The 25,300-nt window shown below is 36.4% G+C and overlaps 1 protein-coding gene across 2 annotated transcripts in view; it reads right to left on the reverse strand.

Annotated features, from left to right (window-relative positions):
* Positions 1-25,300, reverse strand: part of STK33 (serine/threonine kinase 33) — a 67,724-nt gene that overhangs the window by 29,682 nt on the left and 12,742 nt on the right. For both annotated transcript variants that reach the window (XM_047072435.1, XM_047072434.1), the window contains exons 5-10: positions 24,430-24,568; positions 21,877-21,965; positions 19,621-19,705; positions 12,827-12,902; positions 8,663-8,775; positions 8,135-8,220 (exon numbers count right to left, since the gene is read on the reverse strand). In XM_047072435.1, the coding sequence (XP_046928391.1) occupies positions 8,135-8,220; positions 8,663-8,775; positions 12,827-12,902; positions 19,621-19,705; positions 21,877-21,965; positions 24,430-24,568 (588 nt within the window). The remainder of the gene's footprint in view (positions 1-8,134; positions 8,221-8,662; positions 8,776-12,826; positions 12,903-19,620; positions 19,706-21,876; positions 21,966-24,429; positions 24,569-25,300) is intronic.

Genomic DNA, 25,300 nt, shown 5'->3' on the forward strand with positions numbered 1-25,300 from the left:
GGTTTTTCTCTTGTCTCTGAGTATCTTATGTTTGTGAACTGCCTTCCAGGGTCTAAATTTCTTTTCTCATCCTTCAGATATTGGCATTCCATACTCATTCCTCTTGTCTCCTCTCTATATATACTTTCTCTAGATGGCTCTCAGGTCTCTCTCCAGCACACAGCTTTCTGCTAAGATCTAGCTCCACCTCTCACCCCACCTGCATGGACACACCCACCTCAAGGCACCACAGGCTTTTCAAAGTTTATATGTTCCAAAGTGAAAATCATCTCTTCCCCCACCTCAACTTTCTCACTGTCCCGTATTCTCTATTATCCATCAAATTTCTAAATCAAGAAAATCGTTCGCCTCTGTACGCTACCTGTCATTCTTCAAGGGGAAATGGGTCAGAAAATGTTGGTTACCAATTTAAAAGTTATTCCTGACTTTTTTCTTGATAAGAGTACTCTGACTTCTTTTGTTTTTTTGTTTGTTTGTTTGTTTGTTTGTTTGTTTGTTTGTTTGTTTGGATGTGTCTAGATCAAAAGGATAAGTTATGGGTTTCTTCAGTCTTGGCCATCCCATTCATTTTTGCCAGATACTCATTTCCACATCCTCTCCTAGACCTAGGAATGGCCCATGTGATTCACTTTGGGCCAGTGAGAAATAATGAGAATTTATCTGGGTGCCATCTTGATAAAGTTTTTTCCTTGGTAAAACTGGAGAAATGTATACTATGTCTTTGTCCCCTTTTTTCCTTCTTGAGATACTGTCATGTGAGAAGGTGATGCTTGGACTGTGGCAGCCATCTTGCTACTGTTGGAAAAAAGTCTTAGGATGAAGGCTGGTCCGGTAAAGATGGAGGCACACAAAAATGGTATAGTGTCTGTGAGTTGTACTGTGCCCAAGTGGAGGACTCCAGAAAGCTACTGGCAGCATAAGTGTATCCAAAGAACTGAGAAAGATTAACAAGTTAAAGTATCAATGCTTTCTAGCCTTGGTAGGCATATTCAATTCTGTGCACCAAAATGTAAGGGAAGGAAAACAACTTGGTGGAGAGGCATAAAGAAAATTAAATGGCTAGAAAGGAAAGCCTGCTAAAACACTGAAATATTAGCAACTATTTGTTAAAAAATAAAATCTTAAAGCCTTAAAAAAATAAATAAAAGTATAACCCACCAGTCCTGGAGCTTGGAGTTCAATGCGTAAGGAGTCAATGCTGAACACCAGTCACTTCCCACCCCTTTTCTTTAGCTTCTCACTCAAAACAGGGCTTTAGTGCTGCTTTGATTTTATTCCTTAAGACCTCTGTGAGGGGACAGGTATCACTGTCCCAAGGCAAAGGAAGAGAAGCAAAATGGGAACTTGGATTTTTTTTGTCTTCCTATTTTAACTTCCTATCCTGGCTCCTGGCTGCCGCCTCACCAATCGTACACACCAGCTCCAAATGAACCCTTTATTTTCCCAAGAATTTCTCATAGTATTCTCTGTAATCTTGTATCATGAGGTTTTTCTCTAAAGTTACTCTAGGTTTAATCTTCAGAGAAGATGCAGTGTTCTGTGCTAATTCAGCATCTTGGGAAGGAACAGAGCCTTTTGGAAGTGGCCTCTCCCAGGGTGGTTTTTGACAATTAACTAAAACAGATTTAAAGAACTGAGTGACACTGCTATGTCAAAACTCCTTCCGGGACACCTGGGTGGCTCAGTCAGTTAAGTGTCTGACTTTGGCTCAGGTCATGATCTTGTGGTTCATGAGTTTGAGCCCTGCATTGGGCTCTGTGCTGACAGCTCAGAGCCTGGAATCTGCTTCAGATTCTGTGTCTCCCTCTCCCCCTACCCCTCTCCCACTTGCACTCTGTCTCTCTCTCTTAAAAGTAAATAAACATTTTTAAAAAATTAAACATACACACACACACACACACACACACACACACACACTCCTTCCATTCCCATCTACTTATTTATGTAAGGTCCTTGGTGCCTGTATCTTTAAAAACTAAAACAACAATACAATTGGTGCTGAATGCTGTCTCTAACAGTAAGTAATATTCAATCATGGATGAATAAGCAGTTTGGGGGAAAAATGCAGCTTTATCCATCCACTAAAGAGATGCATTTCCAATGTAATTTTACTTGTGATGCTTAATAATTTTAACAAATTATAATTATGTTCTCTTGATCAATTATGTATTAATAAACATAATGATAAATCATTGTTAAATAATTTTTAAACATTTAAAGGTTTAAAATTTTTAAAACTTAAAATCACAGGGAATAAAAACAAAGTATTAAATATGTATTTGAACCTTTTTTTTGGAAAATGAGACAAATGATAGGATGATTAATAAAAACCTTTCAAGTAAAAATATATATGGATAAGATTCTGTGAAAGAAGTGGAATAGAAATACAAATTCAAAGGAAAGAATGAATAACCTAAAGTTTCTGTTATAAAAGAGTTCATAAGTTTTTACAAATGGATAAGATGAATATCCTATACATGTAAAAAACAATATTAGTTTTATTTTTGTCAATATTTGTAAAACATTATAGCCTTTGAAATTAAATTTATGATGAAAAATTTTTAAGCTTGACCTACAAAGACCTTCAGAGATTCATAATTTTTAAATATTGTTGGAATTAAGCATAAAAGTTTGAATATACAATTCCAAAAAATGCCTCATTCTTTTTCCAATCTACGAAACCAGCAATTCTCCTAGACTTTCTTTTTGTCTTACACCACTTTCCCAGTCACCTGAAAAAGTTTTGATTCCTTGTACTCTTTTACCTAACATTCATACTTATTTGAAAAATTGTGCTGATTTTCTTCCCAATGTCTGATTTTTCCCCTCCTCTCTGTTCCATTCTTTTTGCCCAAGTTCCGATCTTCATCATCTCACCCACATCCTATTTCGGTGCTCCAACTTCTGCTTGCCCCAAGCAAACCATACCACGCGCTGTTGCCAGATCATTCTTCCTGAAGTTCTGTCTCGCCAGGAATCCATCTACCAGCCCACTAACTGATGGAGCTGGCCTGTGAGGAGTCTCAGACACTTGGCTACTTGTCCCCGACCTGCTCCAGTGCCCATCCTGTTTCCATTCAGACCCTGATCCTCATTTTATCTCCCCATCAAGATCCTGCTTCTGCCTTTTAGCCAAGTTCCCTCAAGACCTTCAACTCAAATGTATTCCTAGGGCTTTTCCAGCTTCTTACTATCTCAGGCAGGACACTCCATTAGAATAGGCATTCTCCCCTCAGAATCTAGACCACAGACCTCATCCAAGTCCACCCAAACTACCCTACAAGGGTCGGAGGGACAAAGAAGAAACTCACATAGGTTCAGCTGTGATCAGGGTACTTCATTGCCTTCCATTAGCAACCCATTGTCAAATAAGCTGAAAATAAAGTCTTCTCCAGGTAAGTCAAGGTCTAGAGCAAAACAGTTCTCACCTGCCTTCATGGCTTAATTTCCCCCTACTTCCCTACATGTCTTCTACGGTTCTAGAAAAACAGAATTACTACTATATTTCATATTCTCTGAACATAGTACACATTTTTTTCTGTCTCTATATCTTTGCAAAGTTCTTCCTATCTAGAATCCCCTTCCTTCTTACCATGACTGTAACATTAATTTCTACTTTCACCTATTCTTTCAGAGCCAGATCACATATTACCTTCACTTTAAATAGTTTCCATAATCTGCTAAAGGGAATATTAGCTCTCGTCTTAAAAATCTAGTACTACCACTACATTATATAGCACCACATTACTACATCATATGTTTTATCTTACCATATTATATAATATTATACAGCACTATGTTATATAGTACATAAAGAATACATGTTATTATATACTATGTGTAATATATACACACACATACACATTATTATATATTCATTCACTGCCTGTATTTTTGTTTTAAACCCTTTACTAGGTTGTGGGCAACCTGTGGGCAGGGACTGTGCCAGACTCATCCCTGTGTCTTCCACAGCACATAGTAGTATTCAATAAATATTTATTGAATTATTAAGTGTATATCAATCATTGCATATTGAATAAATCCCCAAGGCTCCTGGCTCATGGGTTCCTTTGTAACATAATTTTCATAAAAACCTTCATTAAATAGGGCCTCAACATATTCATACACATAAGGTAATTCACAATTTAAGAATAACTAAATATAGTAAAATAAAGGTAAGAGTCTTAACATATTGGGATGAAAATATACAGTAGAGAAAAAATGCCCAACAATCAGGCATCAGAAAAGTTTCACTCTCTTATGTAGAGTGTGTATGTTAAGGCTAAAGGTCAAAAGCTGATGACCAAAACCTGGATAACAGCTTGTAAATTAATGAACAAGGGTCTTGTTCACACACTAGAAAAAACATTTTAAAATTAGCCCCCACACTTTGATGACAAGTGCCTTCACAAAGTGTGACCATAAAGCAAAAGTACACTGTACTTTGTGGTAAATTACTCAAGGCGAGAGGCTGCATTCTATTTATCTTTGTACCCCTATAATGGCTGACGGATTAAAATCCAAAGATACTTGTTAAAATCAATAAAGACATTTAAATGACTGCTGTGCCATTTTAAAAAAGCCACCTTGCAAGACTGAGGCACTACAACAATAATTTCCTTCATTTCAAAGAGTATATGTTGTTCTCAATTATCTATGACAGCAAGTTAAAACTTTTTTAGACTGGGATTCACGTCCTGTCACAATTTTCTTTCCTTTTTTAAAAGTTCATTTCCCACTTCTTTCCTTCAAGCATTTTATCTGCCAGTCAAATTGAACTTCCTTATTTTACACTTGCTTGCCTCTATACCTCTGGTCATTTGGCAATTTCTTATGTCATTTATTATTTTCTTCCCTGTATTGTATCTTACACATAGCTTGTCTCCCTTACCAGATTCTAAGTTCCTTATATCAGATTATCTATCCTTAATTATATTTTTATATATCTTTATATATCTTCAATTATATTTTATTACCTAGCCTAACATGGTAGGCACACACACACACACACACACACACACACACACACACGCACACACTCGGTCAAAGGAATTACTGAATGTATGAAGAATACCAGCAGGGCTCAAATCTGGAAACTACTTTATGACAAGCCATAGAATAAAATGTTTCCTTAAATTATACTGGGTTCTTAAATATAAGTAGGCATTAAAAATACCTTGGAAACGTGTTAAACATGCAAATTCTTGGTGTTAGTTATCAGAAGGGGGCTTGAAGGAATACCAAGTGGCAACTGTAATTACCTAATAAGAAGGAGTAAACTTCTGAACCACTGTTGAGAGTAAAGAGGACAGAAAGGAAGAAACAGACACAAGAGGATCTCAGGCACACTCCTGGCAGTAGGAGCCATCATCAAACTCTTCCTTTGTAGGAAAAGTATTTCTTGGCTGGCTTTCCTTACATCTAATCTTTGACTTTTGAAATCAGGATGACAAATGTATTTATTTTAAGTTCCATTCACTTAAATGTACATAGAGAAACCATGACTATTTTTCTCAGAATACTTTTCAGATATATACCATATTTCAAAATGCACAATACATAGGCTGAACCATAAAAACTTTTTATCCAATAAAGCCCTTTGAAAAAATGTCTCTACATGTTAGATATTGCAAAAGATAAGCTCTGCTTATAAAGCAGCCAGGTACTGAGAGAAGTAACGTATTCTTTTTAGATTATTTCAAACAGAGGATATGAATTATAGGAAGACTTCAAGTAGCTAAGAAGAAAAGAGTCTTTTTGCCTTTCAGAAGTTTATGAAATGCCCATATTCCAAACTTCATACACTGAACTCCTTAGGGTAGTCTGATATAGTACACGCTATCTGTCACTTCTCTACCCATTTGGCAAAGACTACATAGAGACAAATGTTACAGAGGCTCAAAAATGGAGACTTCTGGAAAAATGACCAAAGCCAGAAATAAAGTTGTACTAATTAGAAAACAAATAATTAAATGGCCAAACCCGAATGTTGTGTGATGCTGAAAAGAGATAGATTTCTAAGGCACACCATCTGTTTTACAGTTTTTGATTTTGCTGTACTACAAATCTACTCAGAACAGTTTTGCCATGATCTAGCTGCTAGCTCATTTGCACAATTACTTCAGGCCAGAAAAACTTATTGCACAGAAGCATTTCAGAGATCAACACATTCATAGAAGAGGGCAGATAGAAATCAGCTTTCAGTGAAGACTAGTTTCTGAGCCCTTGAAGGAAAAAAAAAATATTATTCAAAAAAATGATTACAAATTGCCAAAGGAAAATGAGAGAATTGAAAGGAACAGTGACATCACTATAAATTTCTGATACATATCTAAACTGACCTGGGTCACCACCAACCCCTCTGTTGGCCAGTCTAATGGAAACTCATCTCGCCTTGACCTCTCAGCAGCATTTACCTGGGAGCTAAGCTCTCACTTTGCCAATCCTCTCACTAAACTTCTCTGGCACCACTCTCACAATTTTCTCCTCTTCTTACCTGCTATCCCTCCATAGCCCCCACTGCTAGCTGCTCCTCTTCTGAATGCTGTAGTGTCTCATGGCAGGGTGCTGGGGCCTCTTCTCTTTTCTATCTGTATCTTCTTACCAATTTATCTCTTCAGCCCGATGACTTTACATGGCATCTATATACTCATGATTCCCAAACTTCTATCTCCAGCTTGGGCTTCCCCAGCTCCAGACTCACATATCCAATGATCTATTTAATATTTCCACCTGGATGCCAGGTGTCTCAAGCTTTGCACATCTAATATGGAACTCTTGAGTCACCATCCTCCCCGCAGGAAAAAAAAATCTGGAAGTCATCCTTGACTCCACCCTTAACCTCTTTCCTCATCTAATCCACCACCAAGTCCTGTCAATTATACCTAAAAAACATGTCACATGTATTCCTCTCCAACTCTATTGCTACCACCCTGTCCAAGCCACCATCACCTTGCGACAATACCACTGCAAGGTACACATATCATGTATCTCCAGTACCTAGCACAGTGTCTAGCAAATAATAGATGTACAATAATTTCTTCATAGATGAATACTGCTTAGCAATATCTCCAATCTCAGTTCTTAAAACATCTTCTGAAATACCTACAGGCTTGCTCATTTATTGAATCATTCACTCATTCAGCAATTATTAGTTGGTCTTAGGCTCAACAACATATTTTGCAGTGTCTTCAAGATGGCAGAAGTTTGTTTCCAGTTTTTATGAAAATCTCTGGAGATGGGCAGTCAAAGGCTGGCATGGCAGCTCTGTGAACTAAGAGCCCTGACTCCTTGCATCTTATTGCTTTGCCATCCTCAATTTATGGATTCCACTTTATGGTCTAACGTGGCTAGTCAAACAAAGAAGATGGGTATGAGGAATGCCATACTCTTTCCATTTAAGGACATTTCCCAACAATTGCTCCTACTTCCCCCAACATGATAACTAACAAAAACTGGGGATGACTAGCAAAGAAGACCAGATAGCAACGTTTCCAGCTGCAAGTGAGGATCCTCATACCAGAGAATAAAAAGAGAATAAATATTAAGAGGTAAGTAGCTGTTTCTTCCAAGGTTCCTATTGTGACCAGGTAATGTTCTCAGTACAGAAATACAAAGCATGGTAAGATATAGGGTCTATGCTGAAGGCAGTTAGTCTAATGGGGGAAAGCAATATGCAAATGAATAATTACTCAAAATTTCAGGCCAGGTAACAGCCACTGTTAGGAGATCTTGGTTTTTCCAAGTCCCCGAAGATTCCTTCTATCCAAAGAGCTGAAAGAGAAGCGGACAGTTCCAGTGCTTTACATTACTGAACTGTACAGACTGCTTCAATATTCCAGTTTTCATAACGGGCATTTCTCAGCTCTCTTCTACAGGACTTGATATGGCATGGAGCAAAGCAGAGTTCATTTAAACCTCTGTAAACATATAGAAACAACTGTGGTAATAGTTTTAATAATTTGAAAATATCCATTTGAGAAATGTGTTAAGGTTCAATAATTTCTTTTAACTTGTCATAAGATGAAACTAATTGACTATTTTAAGACTATACATAAATGACAAGGCCAAATTAAAAAAAAAAGCAATGATAGCATGTCAAAAAGAAAAAAAAAGAAGTAATACTATCACTTACTGTTATCCACTGGTTATCTAGAAGTTCCTTAGCTGTGATTCTGTGAGCAGGGTCTACTTTCATAAGTTGTTTCAACACACTTTTAGCTGCAAATAAGGGAAAATTCTGAAAATCTTATTTTAGCTACAATTAATACATTTTCCAGTTTATTTAGAATAAGGTCTATGTGACCTGAGGGAATGACTGCAATTATAAAATAAATATCATCAGTATAAATGGTTAATAAATAATGTTTCACAGGCCTACAGTGAGGTTTTATGGCCTGGATTAGCTGGTTTATGGTCTATAGTAAAAATGAGCTAGATGATTGGCAATTTCCTCTTCAATTTTTACTATGTATTTTCTGTTTTTGTTGGAAGTTTTGACAACAACAATCACAGTGAAGAGATCACTATTTCTACAAGTAAATAGTGTTTATTTCTACGAGTAAATATAATGATTAAACAGATCTCGAGTATTTGAATTACTGGCCAAGTTTCTTATATTACATAGATTTCCTTCAGTAAATAATAACAGATCTATACTTACCGCAATCACTTATGGAATCCCAGATTGGATCTTCAAAATGTAGTTCTCCCTTTCTTATTAGCTCAAATAGCTTCTCTTCTGAGCTTGCCAAAAAGGGTGGTTCTCCACATAATCTACAACAAAGGCAATGATTTTGTTTAGATTTTTAAAAAATAATCAAAATGATGCTATTAAAAATTAAGTTTCCATAGGACTTGGAAATAGGGGTGCTTCAAATTTAAATAAAGGATAGCTAGAGGTGGGGATCTCTCTAGATGTACAAACAGGAGAAAAGGGTTTTTGCAAGATCAGTGCTAGGCCCTCTTTATAGACCTTGAAATCTCCAGATTAGCAAATGGCCCAAAGGTGTTCCAGATGGGGGAGAGCTAAGCTTAAATAGGGCCAAAATACAGGAAGGTGTGAGATTTTAAGTACGCAAATAATAGTGGAGGTGAACTTCAACGTGAGAGAGGATAATGTAATGCTTTAAAGGACATAATTCAAACTGAAATTTGAGGAAAATATACTGAGTTTTCAGAGTCCAATGAGAGTTGTATCCATGGTAAAATACTACACAAATGTTAGTAAGAATAAACCAAGAAAAACCCTGGGCTGTACAGGCTCTGAGTCAAAGCCAAAAATACATTAAAATCACCACAACTCTTCAAAACTGGTATACAAAAGGAAGACAACCTAGATGAGGAAAGTCAGATGACGATGATTTGACCCTTCAGTCTAGAATGAAAGCTGAGTTACATAATGATCAACATCAGTAAAAACCATTGGCAGTATATATAAAGTCAGCATGGCTTGTTGCACATTCTGTAATACAGGGACTATGTGTCTTCAGACTCTTTTCAAAGGAAGTACTGTACTATGTTTTGCAAAGAGCACGGCAAGCCTATGCTTCAGTCAGTAATCCAGACCAAAACTATAAGAACTCGTGTAAAAGCTGAGTTCCAATTCTTCATAATATATTCTCAACAAATGTTACCCATCATCTTTACTGTCAGTCCCAACCTCTGAGTACAACCCTATAGACAACAACCAGATTTTGCCAATGACAACCAGACAGGAGCTGAACCTGGGCTCATCACAGAGGCAATACCATATGCCTGTTCTTCAACTCTCAGGATTATATTTTTCCACTTTGTTACTGAAAGAATAAAATGGCATAATTATATTACACTCCGCAAATGCTAGTCTATTATGTCCATAAGTATAATGATCTCTAAGTTTCCCAGCAATTAGATTTTTACTTTGACTTTTAAAGTTATACTGTGGAGTTCTTTTAAAATCTTCACTATGATCATTTTGAATAAATCTAAATTTGATAAATAATTCACATGATAAGGAGGATGGTGATGATGATTTTGTAGGGAAAAAAATTGCTTTCATCCTTGTAGTTGATCAACCTAGGCTGGAAAAGAGAACTCTTCATTTATATAGCTTCTTGTTAAAAGACCAGTACTTATCAAGTTGTTCTACAGTCTCTTATTTTAATACTTTTTATTTCTCCAGCTCATTCTGACCCTTCTCTCTCTGATCTTATTTGCCTATTGTTTAGTTTCAAAATGCAATAAAAAAAAAGCTAGATAAATGGTCTTATGGACAATTACTATCTATTATAACAAGTACAGGACAGCAAGAGTCCAGCTCATTGAGTCTGTTAACAACCAGTGATATGCACATTCACCAATTTCTTAGCTGCCCCTGCATTGCCCGACTCGCATGCCACTATAGCTTAAGGGCTACTTTTTAAAAAATTCCACTTTTTTTCTGTCCTTTGCAATTTTACTTACACAAAATGTATCTAATGGTTGGTCAATCAGCAGCACATGAAATTTTATGACAGCAATTTTCTGCACATCCAGAAAAGGGAATCCAAGACATGAAAAATGCCTCTTGAAGCCTTTCTATTATTTTCTGTTGCCTTCATAGGAATCACAACAGCAGAGGATAGTACCCATGAAGAGTGTTTATGTTAATTTCACCTTGAGGAAGTACGTTATCATTGTCCAATTAAGCAGAAATGAATCAGGGGTAACTGATAAACAAGAAAATAACCCCCCTGGAGAAGGTAATATGTTTGTGCCCTTGGTGAAAGAAATTATCTATAAGAACACTGGCTCAGGCAAATTAATGAATAGGCACTGATTAGCTAAGTAAGAGTCTAGTGTAAAGAAAAAAATATGTCATTATGATGATATGCAGTCACGCTCTGAAGCAGAAAAATTCAAATTATATCTTTAAGAAGGAGAAAAATTTAAGATATGTAATACACTATCACTTTCTTTAACAACAAATTCAAACTAAGAAGGCAGCAAATACCACATGAATTGTGTAATAATAGATTACATATATTATGTTTGACTTGTCTAGAAATTCTTACAAGTATAAAACACTAATTTAAAATAGTTATATTTTTAATTAAAAACTAAGGCTCAGAATTTTTATGGTATGATTGTAATCAGCACAAAACAATGATCAAAAACTTTGTGAATATGTTTATACTTCATGCAATCTGAGCAGTGATGTGTGTTGACCATCTGAGTTACAGCTACAATCACATCTTCCAATTTCTGCTGCCTGTGTATTCCACTTCACAGAACTGTGAAAATGTAACTACTGTGATGTCAATATTTAGAAATGATCTGGAAGAGGTAGTACACAGTGAAATCTTCAATATGACCATAAAACTAATGTTGCATCAGCATAAAAATGTTCATACTCACCAAGAGGCAGAACAATGGCCACTAACTTTTCAGAACACCTCTTAGATAATTCGCTTTAATTCAATTTAACAAACATATATTGAGCACTGACTACATACCTACCATTGTACCAGATACTAGGGATGCAAAGATGAATAATATAAGATCTCTCTTCATGGAATTTAGAGTAAAGAAAACAAAAACAGAAAACAAAAACATACTCTAACAATTATATTCCAATAGTTTTAAAAAGTGCTATGAGAACACAGGAAAGTGAACACTTCCATCAAATGTACACATGTGCAAACTTTCCTGATGAAATGTTATCATTTTTCTTTCAGTGTTGTTGTTTTGCGTGCATTTTTGTATGTTGCCTTAACTCCTCTTTGGAGTGTAGGAATGTATATACATAATGAATGCAGTAGCTCTGCTGGGGTAGATGGTAGGAGTTAGGGAAACAGAAGGTGTTAATGTTTGAGCTGAAGGACCCAGGAGAAAGGTTAGTAGAGAAGTAAAAGAACATTCTAAGTAGAAGAAACTGCATGAGCAAAGACCCAGAGACATGTGATACACGGTATGTGAATCAGAAAGAGTGGCCTGAGTGGCTATAGCATAGGGTAGGTGCATGGGAATGCACATCTAGCCCAAGACTGGAAAGACATTCTGGAGCCAGATCATGAAAAACTTGCCTTTATGCCGTGCTGGGATGCTCTGACGTTTTTCTATAACAAGGGAGAATTATCAGAGGTTGTGAATCACAAAAGTAGTACCATCAGATTTGAAATTTAGAAAGTCCTGACAGCAATGTGAAGGATGAACTAGGGAGGGAGACCGGGGGCAGGAAGAACAGTCAGAAAAACAATGTAATATTCTAGAAGATGGATCATAAGGAGAAGTGATACCAGTGAAGAGAAACCAAAGAATTTCCTTTTCAAAGGAAAAATTAACAGGACATGGGGTTTGATTGACTCCTGAGAGTGAGAAAGAAACAGTGATGTTTTCGGTAGCAGTAAGAAGATCAGGAACTATGGAATACTCTCTGGATCCTGGGATGAACCTCTGTCTAGTTAGTGTCCACTCCTCACATACGCCCTGTTCATAGGACAGCTAAGTGCCAGGTACCAGTACCTGTCTCTACCTGATGAATCTCTTCAGAAAATATAAAGAAGCTTTCTGGTTTGTAGCAAAGGATCAGGGAGGTGTTAAGCAAGAGTTCACTCAGATCATGTCACATATTCTAGCATTTATAGGTCAATGGAAAGCAAACCTGTATGTTATAAATTTATGGTATTAAAAAATATCTAATGGATGTAGCTAACAACAAATAAGAGAGCTTTCAGAAGTACTTCCCAATTGTTTTTTCAGTCATTTTTTAAAACCTATATTGTGGAATCTTCATTTAAAATCTATATAATTCTACTGTTAGGGACTATCCATTCATTTTAAACTGTACCTTTAGCAGGCTACTTACAGAATGTACATTATGACACCTATGCTCCAAATGTCACACTGCTGGCTATAGTCGTGGGCATTGATAACTTCAGGGGCTGCCAAATAAGCAGAAATGAAATAATATTAATAATACAATAAATGAAGTTTAAATGCTTAAACACAAAGCATGAAAAATGTGCTGATGTGTTGTAATTTATTCCCCCACAGGGAAAAAGAGAACCAACAGCAGATGTTAAATGAATAATGTACAGGCCTTAACAATTGATGTCACTGTACCCTCACTCCTGTCATTTAGCTTCTAATGGAACGATGGCATAAACTGTAACTAAATGTACTACTCTTCGTTCCTTTGAAATTGTTAAGAAATGATTTTGCAAAGACTGTGTAAGTTATAGTAGAAGACAACAATATCTCAGTTCCTTTCCAAAAATAGAATTGAATACGTGCCTGAAGTGGATATAATTTAAAGCAAGCCCAATATGTGGAAATCTGGATTCACAGAGAAACTAAGATAAATGGTTATAAATCACGTTAGTAAAATAATAATAATAATAATAATAACAACAACAACAACACAGCACTCCTATGACAGGACACAAATTATTTTCCACACCTTCTAAATGAGAAAACTAAGGTGGCAAAGAAAGAGCTCCTACAACCTAACTGGATCAAAACGCCAACTAGGAAAAGGATCCAGGTACTCTGAGTCCCCAGTTCTGTGCTCCGTACTTTACAATGTGTTCACAATAGGGCTCCTTTAAACAAGCTTCTCAAAATAGTTGTTTTTCTTTCTTTTATTTTTTGTTTTCTTTTCTTTTTTCTTTTTCTTTTTTTCTTTTTTTTTACTTGAAGGGAGCACAATTTAATGATTAGATTACTTTATAATGGCTGGCTTTTAAAATGGCTTTAAAAATGTCCCATATGATATTTCAGGAATAGTCTATTGTGCCTCTATGGTTAGGGATCAAATATCTTTCCTTAAGGAAAAAGAAAGAATGAAACAGTTATAAACAGAAAAATAAAATATAGCTGTATATATTTCAATAGAACTTTAATATTTACAAAATACTTTCATATAAATTATGTTATTTGTATAAATCATACTATAAATCTTGGGAGATGGGCATCTGGCTCACTTTGCCAGTGGGGAAACTAAGGTTCAGATATATGAAGTGACTTGCCTAAGGTTACACAGCTACAGAGTACCTCCCACATAAAAGGTGTTATTTTAGAAAAGTTTCATTCTCCTGCCCTGCCCCAGACCCTTCTTTTATAACTACTAAAAGCAAATGGAATTTCACTTCTTCTGCCTGTTGTCAAAGGAACTAAAAAGCAACAAAAAGGAACCGAAAAGTAAAGAGAAGAATGAATAAAGGTTCAACTATAGATAATTAACAAAACTAAGTAATTCATTTCCAAATCATTGAAAATTAATTAGTATTTTCCTTTAAGTAGCTACTTATATTCCTCAACTCTACTTAAACTCTTTAAATACTGAATCATTAGAGTTCAAGTCGCTCTGTGGCTTTGAGTCAATGACAAGGGCAAGTCTGTGATTTGATTCCATGAAGGCCCTCCACACTGGGTGCCCCACAAGGCAAGGGCCGGGATTCTGGGCCTTCATCTTTCAGAGCCATCTTAATTACCGGGGGCGTTTCCACATGCACTGCCATCACAGCGCTCACAGGGAGGCAGAGGCCAGAATGACGGTGCCAGGGAGCCATTTAGGAAGTCAGCAAAGCTCTACAAACCATCTGTCTTCTCTCTTGTTCTCTCACTTGTTATCAGTGTAGACAGCTAATAAGCAGGCATAAAACTCAGGGTGCTTGGATATATTTTCCCCATGTAACTACAGACCAGATGTCTTTTGCCAACAGGAGGATATGAACAGAATCTAAAGTAGCCTTTTCCCAAATAAGAGAGAACAGTTTCGAAACTTTATATATCAAGTAGGAAAAAAAAAAAAAAAAAAACAGAACTAAGTATACTCCTCAGCAATAGAAATGAATAATCCACTGACACGACATGGGTAAGTCTCAAAATCATGACATGGAACAGAAGACAGACACAAGAATGTACACTGATTCAATTTAAATAAAGTTCTAGGCAAGAAAACCTAAGAGTTAGTGATAAAAATCATCAGTGGTTGCTGGGGTCTGGATGGGAGACTGACAGAGAGCAAGACAAAGGAATTTTCCAGGGCAAAAGCGATGTTCTATACCTTCATCGGGGCGGTGATTATATAAGCACATGCATTTGTCAAAATGCATTGAACTTTACATGTAAAATCTGTGCATTTTATTGTACATAAATTTTATTTCAACAAAGATGTTTTTAAAGAAATCTATAAAAGGTGCAAAAAGATTTGTCAAAGCCCTATCTTGGTGGATGACTTTAATAACTCTCTCTCTTAGAAGTCAACAGAAGCAAACAAAATTAAATTAATAATATGCAAAGTCTGAATCACAAAGGTATCACATTTGACTTTATAAATACACACACAGAGAAATTTTTGTGGTCAACAAACCAGGAATATATATACTTTCCAAATATCCAATGCAACATTTGCAAAAACCAACTATGTGTTCAATCACAAAGAACAATTCCTAGAAGCCAAAAACCTTTAAGTCACAATTGCTCAGGACAATGAAGAAAACCAGGCAGAAAAACCAAACGGCTAGGAAAACTAACACATATTCACATGAACATCAAACATATCCCAACCACCTGGGAAACTCTAAAAGCATTTCTCAATGATTCTTGGATTAAAGACAAAAACTAAAATTATACACTATTAAAAAATGAATAATAGTTAGAAAGAAAAGTGTATAGGAAAAGAAATGGTCAAAGAAATACTCAGGAAAATATGTAGAAAATAAGAATGCTGAACATAAATAAGCATTTAGCTTAGGAAGTTAAATAAACCAAAATAAAATATAAAGAAGGAATTCAGAAAGATAAAAACAGAAACTAATGAAAAAGCCAATCAAATAACATTAGACTTGAGCTGGTTCTTTGAAAGCCCAATAAATTGTCCTAACCACTAACAAATCTGATCAAGAAAAAAAATGATTAGTATTATTACAAGAGCTTAAATTGGCCACTAAGTGTCAGGTAATGTGCTAAGCACTTTACATATATTTTCTCTTTCAATTCTCATGTTAACCTGATAAGAAAGACATTATTATTACCATCCTAAATACATCTTCTCCCCTTCCCTGGTTTATTTTTCTTTCTTAGCACTTCTCTCTAACATCCCAGATAATACCAGACATTTTACTTTTTTATTTTGTTTAATGTTTGCACCAACATGACATTTTTTTCTATTTTGTTCACTGCTGTAGTCCCAATACCCAGACCAGTTCTGACACAAAGTAGACCCTCAAAAATTGTTTGATAAATGGATGACATACTCCCCATTATACAGATGTAGACTGCAACAAAAGCAGTCAGGTTGTTTTGCCCAGGTGTAAGTGACAGAGCTGGAATCCCAAGTTAGGCTGGTGATGCAGGACATATTGCTAATCTGACATCATATGACCTTCTTAAAAAAATATTAGGAATTATTAGGGGTATAGAACCACAGATACACTGGAGAATTACAAAACTGTAAGTGTGAGGTGCCTGGGTAGCTCAGTCGTCTAAGCATCCAACTTTGGCTCAGGTCATGATCTCGTGGTTCGCGGGTTCGAGCCCGGCACCGGGCTCCATGCTGACAGCTCAGAGCCTGGAGCCTGCTTCAGATTCTATGTCTCCCTCTCTCTCTGCCCCTGCCCCACTAATACTCTGTCTCTCTCCAAAATAAATAAACATAAAAATATTTTTAATTAAAAACCAAATTATAAGTGAATATAATATGCACATTTATGCCAATAAATCTTAAAATCTCAACATAATGAACAATTTTCTATCAAAACAATTCAAGAAGGTGTGCAAAACACGAATAACCCAGGATAAATTGAAAATATAATAGAAACTTAACCTACCAAACGGAATCAGGGCCAAAAAACTTTAAGGGGAAATTTCATCAAACTATTAATGAATAGATAATTTCTGCTACTTTGTGGTTAATGAGCAGATCATTTTATTTTTTAAATGAGGCTAGCATAACCCTAACATCAAAAAAGACAAGGGCAGCACAAAAGAAAGCAAGCTACATTCAAAGCTCCTAAATAAAGTGGTGACGAATTGAATAGAGCAGTATATTAAACCACCTGGAGTTTAATCCAAAGGTGCAAGGATAGCTCAGCATTTTAAAAACCAATTAATGCAATTAGTCTACTAATAAATTTAAAGAGAAAAAATACATAATCATCTCCTAGGTACAGATCTGAATAGACATTTCATCAAAGATTATGAGTGACTCACAGCTACGTGAAAAGATGCTCACCCTCATTGGCCACTAGGAAAATTAAATTAGCAAATTAAAAAACCACAGTGAGATACTACTTCACACCCACTACAATGACTATAATTACAAGGAAAGGTAATTATCAAGAGTGAGCAAGGACAAAAAGAAACTGGAACCCTCATACCCACATGCTAGTGGAAAGGTAAAATGCTATAGCCACTCTGAAAAACCACTTGGCAGTTTCTTGAAAAGTTAAACATAAATAATCCACGACCCAGCAACTTCACTCCTAGGTAGCGCCCAAAGAAAATGTGTCCACATGAAAATTTGGACCCAAAAGTTCATAGCAGCATTATTCATAATAGCCCCGAACTGGACACACTGCATGGCCATCAGCTAACAGATGAACAAAAGGTGGCATGTCCATGCAACAGACAACTGTTCAGAAACATAAAGGGACAGACTACGGCTACAACAGGAAGGTACTGCAAAGACATTACGCTTCAGTGAAAGAAGCCAGACATAAAAGACAACATATGGTATGACTCCGGTCAGACGAAATGTCCAGGAAAGGCAGATACAGAGAGGCAAAAAGATTAGTGGTTACCTGGGGCTGGGATGGGAATGAGATTGAGTACAAATGGGCAGGAGGCAATTTTCTGGGATAGAATCACTCTAAAACTGGACTGTGGTGATGGTTGCACGAGTCTGCGAATGCAGGAAAAATCACTGAATGGTACACTTTTTATGGCATTTAAATTGTACTTCAGTAAAGCTGTTAAAAATCACACTTGGAAAAATGGTAAACTGTTGCTGTACAAAATATATCTAATCGGTACTCTTTATGATGTACCACTTGATGGCAATAAAAATGGATAAGAGATGGAAAGAAGCAAAACACACACATGGTTTCAGCACGAATTCACAAAACCAATAATTAAGTTTGGGGTATGATTACCTAAGAGATATAAACACTCTAAGAAGAGTCCAGAAAACCAATAAAAACTATAATCTTTAAAGGTAAGAACTGCGAGAAAAATGCTAAAACAATGAAATTATTTGACCTAGGGAAAGAAAAAGTAGCTTGATTACAGGGCCATTAAGTCAAATTACGGCAAAATCAGACTGCTCAGGGTTTTTTTTTTTTTTTTTCTGCTTTTTTAAATTTTTTAATTTTATTTATTTATTTATTTTTTAACATTTTTTAATTTTATTTTTGAGACAGAGAGAGACAGAGCATGAACGGGGGAGGGGCAGAGAGAGAGGGAGACACAGAATCGGAAGCAGGCTCCAGGCTCTGGGCCATCAGCCCAGAGCCTGACGCGGGGCTCGAACTCACGGACCGCAAGATCGTGACCTGAGCAGAAGTCAGACGCTCAACCAACTGAGCCACCCAGGCGCCCCTTTTCTGCTTTTTTTTAAATTGAAGTATAGTTGACATACAACATTCTATTAGTTTCAGGTGTATAACATAGTGATTTAACATTTTTATATGTTACTAAATGGACACCACAATAAGTCTAGTCACCATCTATCACCACACAAAGTTATTACAATGTTATTGACTATATTCCCTATGCTGTGCTTTACATACCCGTGACTTAATTTATTTTATAACTGGAAGACTGTACCTCTTAATCCCCTTCACTTATTTTGCCCATCACCCCCAAAACTACCACTGTGTTCTCTGTATCTACGAGTCTGTTTCCGTTTTGTTTTGTTTGTTCATTTGTTTTATTTTTTTAGATTCCACATTTAAGTGAAATCATATGGTATTTTCCTCTTTCTGTCTGACTTCTTTAACTTAGCATAATGCCCTCTGGGTCCATCTGTGTTGTTGCAAACAGCAAGATTTCATTCTTTTTCATGGCTGAGTAATTACACATACTCAAACATACCACATCTTTATCCATTCCTCTATCGATGACACTTAGGCTACTCACATAGCTTCGCTACTATAAATACTGCTGCAATGAACATGGAGGTGCACGTATCTTCCCAAGTCCGTGTCTTCGTTTTCTCCAGGTAAATACTCAGAAGTGCAATTATTGTATCACATGGCATTTCTATTTTTAATAACCTCCACACTGTTTTCCACAGTGGCTGCATCAATCTACATTCCCACCAACAGCATACGAGGGTTCCCTTTTCTCCACATCCTCGCCAACACTTACTTGTCTTTTTGACAGTAGCCATTCTGACAGGCGTGAGGTGGTATCTCATCGTGGTTTCGATGTGCCTTTTTCCCTGATGATGAATGATGTTGAGCATGTTTTCATGTGTCTGTTGGCCATACAGATGTCTTCTTTGGAGAAGTGTCTATTCCACTCTTCTGCCCACTTTTTAATTGGATTGTTTTTAGTGTTGAGTTTTAGGAGTTCTTTCAAATTGCTCAAGTTTTAATCTACATTAGTTGTTCTACTCCTTTATATAGAAAGATCATTTTAAATCTATGAACTTACCCATATAGATAGGAGTCCCACATGTGGTCTGCAGCATGGCTTCACTTCTACCCTGCTTCTTCACAGCTAAGCCAAAATCAGTCACCTAGAAAAAGAAAAACAGTCACCTGGTTTCCTGCCCCAGAGTTCACTCATTCTGAAAGTAGGAGTTCTAATCGCTCCTCGGCCTTTTGGCTAAGATCAAGCGTGAAAGTAGGAGTTCTGCCGCATTGTAATTGCACTGTATTTAATTCAAGGATTCTTGAGGATGGAGGGGTTTTATTTGTATTACTAATAAGGACTTTGCTTTCACTTCCCTTCCACCCCTCTTTGTGAAGAAGAAAAACCTTGTTGGTAAAGAGAAGGCTGGTTTCTCCTATCTGGAGCAAACACCCATGATATTGATTGATTGTTCCTTCTAATTAAACTTACCGGCTCAACATGGGAAGTTCTATTTTGAAAGAAGGCATTTAGCTTTTTCAGATTAAAAAAAAAGTTATTTTTAAAAACCTCTTTCATTGTAGAATGCATTCTGGCCTTAGTAGGTTTACTCTCTATTTTTCTGACACTCAAGCTCTGTTCCAGTTTAAAGCACCGTTATAAATGCAGTCATTATCCTTGGCAGCACTCACAGAAACGGCCCCCTTTTAAAAATTATTTATAAGACACTATCTCTGGTAAATACCATCTTCTCTTTGCTATGACTTCCTTTGTGTTTCTAGAATATACTAACTAAAACAATTACGACGCTATTAAAAACTACAAGAAGCAAATTAACAGGGAAAAAAGGCGACCGTGGAGCTAGAAATACACGGGAGGCCCTGCTGCGACTGCGCTCTTCCTGCTCTGTTCCAAATCGTGGTCAGGACACAGTCGGTTATTAAATATTCAGTATGTGCCCTTGGTCTTGTCTCCCAAGTTGGAACAGCCTTGGGCTGAAAGCAAAAAAACAGGCGCATTTATTGATCATACAACCAAAGATAGGCTCGTGGTCCACAGACACTGAATGCAAAGTTTCCAGGGCCTTCTGGAGTAAGAAAATGTTCCTATCAGTACGTGATACCACTATTTTTCTAAACAGAATGATCGTTTTCTCCAGGAGTTTTCACAATTATCTCACTTGGAGGATTATAATATGTATCTTTTCTCCACAGAAAATCTACACAGATATCAAATATACAAAAGGTTTCACGATCAATTCAGTTCTTTAGAGAGCAATCATTCCCTCATTTACCAAATATTAAGTGAGCACATACTATGTTTTCAGACATTACTCTAGGTACCAACAATCAATAAAACATGTATGATTCCTGCCCTCACAGAGTTTAAAATGAAAATATTCAAGAATATTTATTTACTTTGGTAAAACAACAATGCTGTTAAACTCACTTATATTACATAGGGATTTAGCTTCTGCAACAAAGTGAGTTATTCACAGACAACATTTTATTCCTAAATTAACACATTCATATATTTTGAAAGCAGCCACTATTAAAGTGCTAAGTAATAAATAATGTATCCTATCATTTATTTGACATTAAGGAACACTTAATTTGAATAAAATCTTGAGGAATAAACACTTGGCACATTAATTGTGCTTAGGACATAAATATTAATACCCAGGAAAATTTTCAATGAGAAATACAGACTTTAGTGTTAATTTAGTATCAAAGGCACAGCCAAGGTGTTTTTTTTTTCCTCTAAATCTGTAACACATTTACATCAAATTACCAGGCATAAATTTGAAATTAATTAGAATTCAGAGCATCTGTTTGCTTCTTTAACTAATGATTTAGAACTATCCAAATGAATATCTACTTTAAAAAAGATTCAATAGCACTACCTAACTTGTAAAATTATTCTTGTCAGTTACAACCTCTTTTGTAAAAATTTTATCTTTATTTTATTTTGTTTTAATTTTTTAACATTTATTTATTTTTGAGAAAGAGAGAGACAGAGAGAGCACGAGCTGGGGAGGGGCAGAGAGAGGGAGACACAGAAGTCAAAGCAGGCTCTAGGCTCCGAGCTGTCAGCACAGAGCCCAATGTGGGGCTTGAACTCATGAGCCGTGAGATCACGACCTGAGCTGAAGTCGGATGCTCAATTGAGCTACCCAGGTGCCCCAAGTTTTATTTTTATTTATTTAGCACAAGACACTTATTTTCTGCCTGCTCAAAAGCTTCCAAAATATATTTAAAAAGAGGATGTACTTTGCCACTTTGCTATCAAACTGTTTACAGGCAAATATTTACCATGATTTCTAATACCTTATCTTACCTTTATATTTAAGTTCATTTCGTTGTTATCATCAGTAAAGCTGCTTTTGACCATTATGTTTTCCAGTTTTAGATCTCTGTGTACTATATCTACCAAGAAAAGAAACAACAAGTCAAATGAATAGTGAATGACAGGAGAATAGAGGGGATACAAATATAACAAATATATATAGCTGACAAGTTAATGTCCACTGTTAAAAACTTTGGAAAAATAAATAAATAAATAAATAAATAAATAAATAAATAAATAAATAAATAAAACATACATACATACAAAACTTTGGGGAGGGCCAAGCACAATTCTGTCCTGTTCTATTTCCTTCTATTCAAATCCCTTTTCTCCACGTGTTTAACTTTAAGCGGCCCTTTTCTTTAACTCTGTCCTCTCCCCCATCCCCCTACTGCTCTAGCAGATGCTCTTCATGACTGGTGGCCTAATGAGTGGGACAGAGGATCCTGCCCAAAGTCCGGCATTCCCAGAGGAGGGAGACCATTGTAGTTACAAACCCAGTAAGGTTTCCCATATCCTTAGGTCTTCAAATAGAGGATTACTTCTTTACTTCCATGCATATGTTATTGCCAATATAAACATTTAACATACTGCAACTTAACTACATGTATACAAACTGCACTCATTTCAATATATTTTTCTACAACATAAGCACAAACTTTCCTAACTCTTTATATGTTAAAATACAAAGCAAACAAACGAAAACCCCGAGACACAAAATCTCCAGTTGAACATGTCAGACATCAGGTAAGATTTTATGTACATGCAAATAATCATGTGCCAAAACATTTCCTCTGCAAGTGACTAATTCACTTCATATCCATAGCAATCATTTCCCCAGACTTAAAAAAGTTACACGTACAATTGCTGGAAAAATGTAGCTGAAGAGCCCTGGAATGGCAATTCTGCCTAATCACTTATAGTTCCCTTACACAGTTCCCAACCTGTGTTTTTGGAATTTTTATGTTTCCGTTACTTTGCTTATTTATCTCTTCTGACATAAATACCACCCAATAAGTCTCCCTACTGCCTCCATCATTCTTTATAATTGTTTTCTTTGCTATTCTTGCCCACTTCGGAATAATTTTATCAAGTTCCATGAAAAATCCTGTGGAAATTTTGGTTGGCATTATACTGAATTTATAGCTCAATGTGGGAGGATTGACATTCATATAATATTAAGCCCTTGATTTCCTGCCCTTGCAAAAATTGTTGCCCCTGCCTGGAAAGCCCTCCCCTCTTTTTTGTCTGAATTTGTATTCCTCAGTTCAAATTTTTTTCCTCTGTGAATCCTTCTCTGGCTTTTCAGGTCAACTGAGGCACTTACATTCCTATGCTCCTTGCGCTGTATATGGCTCTCCATTAGAGAAATTATCACATTGAATTACAGTTTGCTTTCTATACTCAATCTCCCACTAGGCTGAGTTCCTTAAGGGGTGGGGCCTTGTCTTTTAATCTTCCTAACTCTGGATCCAACCACATGTAGAACTCCCTCAGGAAATATCTGCAGAATGGACCCCTGGGTCCATTCTAATACTAGCTCTGCCACACCTCACCATGTCACTTCACCTCTCTGGAACAAACTTTTCTCTCATCTGTATAATGAGAAGGTGTTAAAGTCATGTGAGAGCGAAATTAACCTTGAAGAGAAAAAGGGGGTGCCTGAGGAAAAGCGGTGGCACTAACATCAAAGAACAGTAAAGCAATTAGAATAATTTTTACATGTGGCTTTTAAGGTAGTGAACCTATTCTGTATGATACTAGAATGGCAGATACATGTCATTATATGTTTCTCAAAACCGACAGAATGTACACCACCAAGAGTGAACCCTGATTTGAACTATGGGCTTTGGGTGATAACAGTGTGTCAGTGTAGGCTCATCAGTCGTAACATGTGTACCATTCTGGTGGGGATCTTGCTAACTGGAGGAGGCTGTGCATGTATGGACAGGGGTAGATGGGATATCCCTATACCTTCCGCTCAGTTTTGCTACAAACCTAAAACTGCTGTAAAAATTAAGTCTAAAAAACAAAAAACAACAACAAAAAAGCCTAGAATATATAGATTTTAATATATAGAATATATATATATGTATATATATATACACACACACAGAATATATAGATTTTTATTTAAATTCCAGTTAGCGTGTAGTGTATATAAGTATTTAGTGTAATATAAGTTCCAGGCATCTAGTGATTCAACACTTCCATACAATATAAGTGTTTTGAAATTTCACTTTTATTATTGACTTGTCTACTTTTGTTTTGATAAGATTAGCAGCTTTTCAAAGTGTTGAATAGAAATATTCATCCTTGTCCGTGTACAATGTAATGTATACTTGCCTTGTTTCTATTTAAAATATATTTATTATATTTAATTAAAGTTTTAAAAAGAAAAAAACTTTAGAAAGTTTTTTAAAATAAAATTTTCTGTTTTAGTGGGGATTATTTCTGTGACTATGAATCCTGAATACGATCACTCTTAAACAAAAGTGCTGTCTGCATTCATGGAGTCAACGAGCTGAATGACCCTCTTCTTACCCTTATTGTGAAGATATGCTATAGCTGATGCGAGACTTTGAATGATCCACCTTGTCTCATTCTCTGAGAAATGCCCTTTCCTATCCAGAATTTCTTTGAGTTCTCCATCCTCACAAAGCTCCATCACCAGGTACATTTTCTGACATTGTATTTTTGAAAAGAGAGAGAGAGGGCAAATTATACGGTTGAGAATTTTTAAAATGTTATATATTGCACATACATAGTAGAAACATTATCATAATCTAAATCATCAATCTACTCATTCAAAATTATTTATTACCTATCATGCACAAGATACTCTGCAGGATGCCAGAGGAACAACGAGGCATAAGGCATAGATCTTAACCCTGAAGGAGTTCACAGTATAGTCAGAAATACAATATCGTATGGTACGTGTTAATCAAAGAAGTGTAGCCAAAATGCCATGAGGTTACAGAGGAAAGGAGCCTCTGTTTAAAGAATGCTCACTGAGGAGGTAACACTAAACGCAGGTTTTTATACCTGAATCGGGACTTATGCTTAGAGAATGGGGGTAAGAACAGGATTAACACATGGTATTTGCAAAAACTCAAAGATTGAAACAGCACTGACTGTTGAAAGAAGAGCAGATATCTCAGTGTTACTAGTACTGGGAGTTTGGTAGGGTGGAGAATAGTGGAGTGGAGAGGGGCGAGACTAGGAAAAACAGGTTAGTGCCAGGTTGTAAAGATTCTTGGATGTCACACAGAGGAGTTTGCAATTTTTCCCCCATATGCAGTAAGGAGTCACTGAAGTCTTTTAAGCTAGTGTCTGGAGTGGGGGGAAAGGTGTGTGCTATTGTTAAGTCTGCCTTTCTAACTGAACACTCTAACAGCAATGTAGAGCAGGGCTC

The sequence above is a fragment of the Lynx rufus genome, unplaced genomic scaffold (assembly GCF_022079265.1).
Source record: "Lynx rufus isolate CCGP_SWC_20201006 ecotype Redwood Valley unplaced genomic scaffold, mLynRuf1.p SCAF_9, whole genome shotgun sequence".
NCBI lineage: Eukaryota > Metazoa > Chordata > Mammalia > Carnivora > Felidae > Lynx > Lynx rufus.